General features: G+C 46.4%; 1 protein-coding gene across 1 annotated transcript; it reads right to left on the reverse strand.

Annotated features, from left to right (window-relative positions):
- Window positions 1–2,426: 2,426 nt before the first annotated feature.
- LOC133901424 (uncharacterized) lies at window positions 2,427–3,779 on the reverse strand. Its single transcript, XM_062342799.1, has 3 exons — window positions 3,535–3,779; window positions 3,145–3,462; window positions 2,427–2,877 (listed from the first exon to the last, which is right to left on the reverse strand). The coding sequence occupies exons 1-3, from the start codon at window positions 3,777–3,779 to the stop codon at window positions 2,427–2,429; spliced, it is 1,014 nt and encodes a 337-aa protein (XP_062198783.1).
- Between the last annotated feature and the right edge of the window lie 2,646 nt (window positions 3,780–6,425).

Raw genomic sequence — 6,425 nt, forward strand, 5'->3', positions numbered from 1 at the left:
GGGGTGGGCGATGGAGGCATCGTAGGGATCCTGGGTTCTGTGCATCGAACTACGGCGGAGGAGGTGGTGGGAGGGCGGGGTGAACTTGCGTTGCCGTCGGTGAAGGGGAGTCTTCGGGCTCATCGGATTGCCGTGGTGCACTATGTAGATGGACGCGGCAGCTCTGGCGATGCTTGTGTCGTTGATGCAAGACCAAGTGCAGGAAGCGGCCGACGCGTTGAAGAAGGTAGCATCCGACAACATGAGCCCAGAGAGCACACCAGCGGCCGTCGATCTCAACATGGCGCTTCTACAAGTGGATGCAATTGCCGGCGATTTGGATCAGCTAGTCTTCCAGGTGGAGGATGCGATGCGCCGGTGTTCTCTGTCCTTATCCACCGAGGAGGAGGACAGGACTACCGATGGGGTCGAAGGAGAGGCATGGGCTTCCTTCAACATCGCCGGTGATGACTCGGACCAAACTGAAGGGAGCTCGGATGACGTGCTGTGCTCCAGTAGTGTAGATTGTGGTTCGGTTGAGTCCGATAGGTCGTGGCGGCTGTAATCTGGGCGCCGTTAAGGATGGAAAGGTGTCATCCTCAATTCTGGTCTTGTGCGCAGTGCGTGTGGTGCCCGTAGTTAGTTTGCTAACTCGAAAATGCTTGTTTGTTGTCGCCTTAAGCTCTGTGATGAACTGAACTGCTATCATGTTTGTTGTCCCCAATTATTTTGTATCAGTATGGCACTACTATTTCCTCTGTATGGCAATAAGAATGTTGTCCGCATTTGGTGTCCACATTTTGATTGCTTGTACTGGTCCATGGAATAGCCTATTGCACACTGTACACTAGCAAATTTTACTGAACCAGGTGTATGTCATTTGTAATTACAATTTGATTGTTCTGGTAAAGGGTAAATGCATCAAATTTAGTAGAAACTACAATACTTGATAATGTATCTTGTATGGAGGAAAGCACCTTCTGGTGAATCAAGGATTGTTGTGCTATACATAATGTATACCAATGTTCTGCTTGGTGGAGTGAATTGTCTATTAGCATTGGGACTGTAAGTGTGCAATAGGAGTGATTAGGTAGTCTTGTTTATGAATATGCCATAGTTGGTCCGAAGGCCCTGAGTTGAGTACATTCTGGTGAATCAAAGATTGATGCACTATGCACAATGTTTTGCATTGTTCGGCTTGCTACATTTGGGTGATATGTCTATTAGCCTTTGGACTGTAAGTGTGCAATAGGAGTGATTAGGTAGTCTTGTTTATGAATATGCCATAGGTGGTCCAAAGGCCCTGAGTTGAGTACATTCTGCTGGATCAAAGATTGATGTACTATGCACAATGTTTTGCATTGTTCGGCTTGCTACATTTGGGTGATATGTCTATTAGCCTTTGGACTGTAAGTGTGCAATAGGAGTGATTAGGTAGTCTTGTTTATGAATATGCCATAGGTGGTCCAAAGGCCCTGAGTTCAGTACATTCTGCTGGATCAAAGATTGATGTACTATGCACAATGTTTTGCAATGTTCGGCCTGCTACATTTGGTTGATATGTCTATTAGCCTTTGGACTGTAACTGTCATCTTTATCACATATTACCTGCTTGTTGCCCTATTACCTGTGATGTTTATCATAAATTTTGAAACTTATCTTAATTGAAGGGGCCGAATGGATCCTTTTTACGAGAGCATCCTGCAGGACGGTTTCGACTGTATGACTTGAGGGGGGGGGGGGGTCAAGACATGGGTACCCAGGGGGGGTCAATCGACGGTCCACAAGCAGAGATGTCGCAGTTTTCACAGCCTACTGATCTTGGAGGGCAGTCCGAGTTAGGGCAGTTCAGTCTAGGGAGCGATGACAAGGGTACGAAGAAGGTCACCTCGAGGAAGAAGAAGAAGGTGGACGCGAAAACTGATAGAACCAAATGGACTGACGAGGAAGATGAGTTGTTGGTGTCGGCCTGGCTTAACGTAAGCCAAGATCCGGTTGTGGGCACGGATCAGTCCAGAGAGACCTATTGGGGCCGTATCGCAAAGTATTTCAACACTTACAAGAAGGACACCACGATGCCGAGGACCGACAAAGCGCTCATCAATCATATGAAGCTGATCACGGATGCCGTGAACAAAGTTTACGGTGCATTACACGAAGGTGGAGCAGCTGAACCCGAGTGGCACCAATGAACGTGACAAGGTAACTGTACATTTCGCTGAAATTGTCCATGCATGTATAGTCGAACAGGACTTATATTTATATGCTTCGCAGATGGCTAGAGCGTGCTCCGCATATAAAGCAATTGAGGGAAAACCCTTCGCATACACCCACTGTTGGGTGCTGCTGGCCGAGCACCCAAAGTGGCATGCACACGAAGCGGCAAAGGCGCAGAAGGTCTTGGAGCTTGCGGAAGCACAGTGCAGCCAAGCTGCAGGCAATGAATTCTACTGTGCTCCATGCATACTCCAAAGGTGCTCCACAAGGTCCGCCCGCAATTGGCGGTGCACTGCACGGTTGCGGATAGCTTGAGTTGTTTCGACATAATGCAGGATACCTTCGTCACCACTTCGATGGACTTGAGTTGGTTCCCCCATGAAGTCGAACACCTGCACCGGGGAAGCGGTACCACGCTCGTCCTCAATTATCATGTTGTGCATAATAACGCATGCGGTCATGATATTATGCAAGGTAGACTGATCCCATACTCTAGCCGGCCCGCGAACAATAGCAAACCTAGATTGCAACACACCAAATGCACGTTCGACATCCTTGCGGAGAGCAGCTTGCATCGCGGAGAAATGGATGCTCTTGTTGCCTCGTGGAGCAGGAATTGCCTTCACTATGGTCGCCCATTCGGGGTATATGCCATCGCCGAGGTAGTATCCCATGTCGTACCTGTTACCATTTATGATGTATGAAACAGGTGGGGCACTCCCATCGATAAGCCTAGTAAATAAGTTAGAGCGGTGCAATACGTTTATATCGTTAAGACTCCCAGGCATGCCAAAAAAAGCATGCCAAATCCATAAGTCATACGACGCAACCGCCTCCAAAACTATAGAAGGATTGCGAGTATGGCCTGTGTACGCGCCATGCCACGCTTTTGGACAGTTCTTCCATACCCAATGCATGCAATCGATGCTCCCGAGCATCCCGGGAAACCCACGGCGCTCCCCTTCTGCCAGGAGACGGGCGGTGTCAGTTTCATTGAGAGCCCGGAGATATTCTTCTCCGAACACCTCCACAATAGCTTGCACATATTTCCGTAAAGCCATCATCGCCGTACTCGCTCCTATCCGCACGTACTCGTCAACTGCATCGGAACTGACTCCGTATGCTAGTTGCCGTATGGCCGCTGTCATTTTTTGCAAGGGGCTAAGGCCGAGCTTCCCCGTTGCATCCCTTCTCTGCCTGAACCAGGTGTCATGCTCCTCCACAGTGGCCGCAATACGCAAGAACAACCGCCGCGACATACGAAACCTGGGTGCGTGAAAATACATGACTCAGTGTACAGAAGGAAGGTTACGACTTCCATTACAAAATCGAACTTACCTCCGACGAAACAGGATATCGCCGTACACAGGGTTGTCGGCGAAGTAGTCGTTGTACAGCCTAGCAGCACCTTCGCGGTGTTGCCGGTCTATAACCGCATGGCCGGGCATCGACCCACGCTGCCTGCTACGACGCGCAGCTGCTGCTTCTTCCTCCTTGATGGCAATCAGCACAAGCAGCTCATCCTCTTCGTCACTCAAATCTGAGGAGAACATCATCATTTCCTCTGAATCTGAGGAGTTCATCTTGTTTTTGGCAAAAGGAGGAACTAGTGTGACTCCGCTGTGAGCATGCTGGCCCTTTTTGTAGTGCTACAAATCTTCCCTGCGAAGTCACATTTCAGTGGCTTCCATTGCAAGCCGCTTGAAAAGTCCAACGTTTCCTTCCACCACAAACCGTCTACCCATTCAACACTCTAATCCCGTACTGCATACGCCGTACAAACGCATTCATCGTAGATATACAGATTCGGTACCAAGTATATTAAAATATTGAAAGTTTGTTGGGGAAGGGAATGGGGAAGGGAATGCTGTTGGAGTGCAGGATCCTGAAGGGAATGAATCTGGGAAGAGAATCGTGCTAGGAAGGGATTTTGGAGTGGGAAGGGAAGGAAACGGTTGGGGTTAGTCTAACTAGTATTCTACGTTTTCTTGTAGCTAAGGCAAAGGATGGGCTGCTCTGAACAGCATTGAGATTGAAGAAGTACAATTGTCCTGCAAAAGTTCATTTATTCTCCTGCAAAGCCAGTAAACTTCTTTCACCCCATTGCTGATCTGATCTGGTCTCACACAGCCGTTCATGGTGATGCCATCAAGGAGTAAATACAACCTTGCCGGTCAGTAATCACTAATCAGCACATGCACCAGCACAACACCAGTACAATTACTGCACAAGGTTCATGAGCATGAACACAGAGCCACAGATGTACAGTAGTACACCATCGAAATGGCTTTGAGATTCTCACTTCCGCCACCAACTGAAGCCCCCCGTTCTGACAGTGCCGTGGCCTCTCCCGTGATCTGTCGGCGTGGATGGGGAGACGAGCTGCCGCCCGGGGGGGGGGGGGGGGACTGTTCGCAAGGGAGCACAGAAACCGTGGCTACCAGTACAGGAGCGGCAGCGGCAGCGGCGCCGTGCCCACCATGGATCCATATCTTCATGGCCGCCGTACATGGGTTAGGAAGAAAAATTTACAGATCAGATCTTATAAAAGACTTTCTCTTATGTATACTATATGTTTTTTTATTTCATCTTAATTGCACGTGCCAGTTGTTGAATCGGAAAAGGACGGTATGAATCAGTATATCGTAGAAATCTTTTTAGGAAGGAGTCTATAAATTTTTTTCCCGCATGGCCTGTGCGTACGTAGGACATGGACCTCTCCCTCTCCCTGATGCGAATGGCACATTTTTGGCAAGACTTAGGACTCATTTGGATCGACTCCTGGCCGGAGCTGCCTGGCTAGGCAGCGCCCTCAGACGTCCAATTTCGATCGGCTGAGGCTGCTGCCTGGCCGGAGCTGCTGCTCAGGGTCCGAACCAAACATGCCATACTTAATACTGGAGATCGATGTGAGAGGTGCAAGCCGGACCGACCGATGGGCGACATGATCGATGTTGAGGGCCCGGGTCCTAGCGAGTGGTTCAGGGTGCAGCTCGGTGGTGTCGGCCGAGGCGTGCCAAACGGCTGCCCTGTGCTGTGTAGGCTAAATTCAGTTCCGGTTTCAGCGGGCATTTCAGCTCTTGTTCTCCTCATCTCATTGCATTCTCCGAGGCTTCTGCGCTTCCTTATATAGTTGGATAGCCTCTCTCCATTTGCCCAAAAAAAGTATGATAGGCTATGATTTTTTATTTTTAAAATACAAAAATTGTAAATACATGCATTCGTTTTGAAAAATTACGGATCTAGATACTATTTATTGCCTTCCAACAAGGAACATGTTTTAAAAAATATTACATTCTAATGCTCTCAAAAATTAAAACACTATCGAAATAGTCTTAATTTTTTTAAAAAAACTTCTATGGTGCAGATGATGATGTCATCTTCAGAAATTTGCAGGCAAAAACATGATTGTACAATGAGAAACAAAAAGACAAATTTTAAAATTTGTCTGTTTTTTTTTTCACTGCACAAGTAATTGTTTGAGTTGAATTTTTTTTGAGTGGATGATAGCATCATCTACATCATATAATTTTTCATGACTATTTTGATAGTATTTTGAATTTTAAGAGCATTGAAATGGAACTTTTTTGACCGGAGTCTAGATCTGTAATTTTTTAAAATAGACATATATATATATAATATTTTTAATTAAAAATATAAAAATAAAAAATTCGGCTATCCTGTCCCGCCCAACTTGATCTTTGGGCTTTTTACATCCTTTTTTTTTTTTGGTTTCAAGGTGGGTGATGGACTGCTTCTTGTTACTCGGTTACTGGGACACCGTGCCGTTCCCAGGCCGCACTGTGTTGTTTGGGCTGAAGGGCTAAGCCTTGTGGATCTAGCACATTTCATTCCCTTTAAGGCAACTCCCAATACTAATTTCTTAGATATTAATTAGATATCTACTTAAGCAAAAAGGTGATGTGACAAACAATTTAAAAATGAAAGAAAAGAAGCTTATTTCTTATAGAAAAAACCAACTCTTTGAGTAATCCTAAGTGAATGTGAGATAATAAATTGTGTTAGGAGACTTAAGAAACTAGCAAGACACATATATCTACTGTAAGCTTTTTCATTACTCCCTCCATAGAAGTTTACAAGGCTCATTTTTCTAAGGCTCCTAAACCAAGAAACCAAATCAGTTTACCAAAATGCTTATATTTATGGTTCCATCTACTCTAATTGCATACACGTATTAATACATCACTGGCACTAGTCCAACTGCATGC

Source organism: Phragmites australis, chromosome 20 (assembly GCF_958298935.1).
Source record: "Phragmites australis chromosome 20, lpPhrAust1.1, whole genome shotgun sequence".
NCBI lineage: Eukaryota > Viridiplantae > Streptophyta > Magnoliopsida > Poales > Poaceae > Phragmites > Phragmites australis.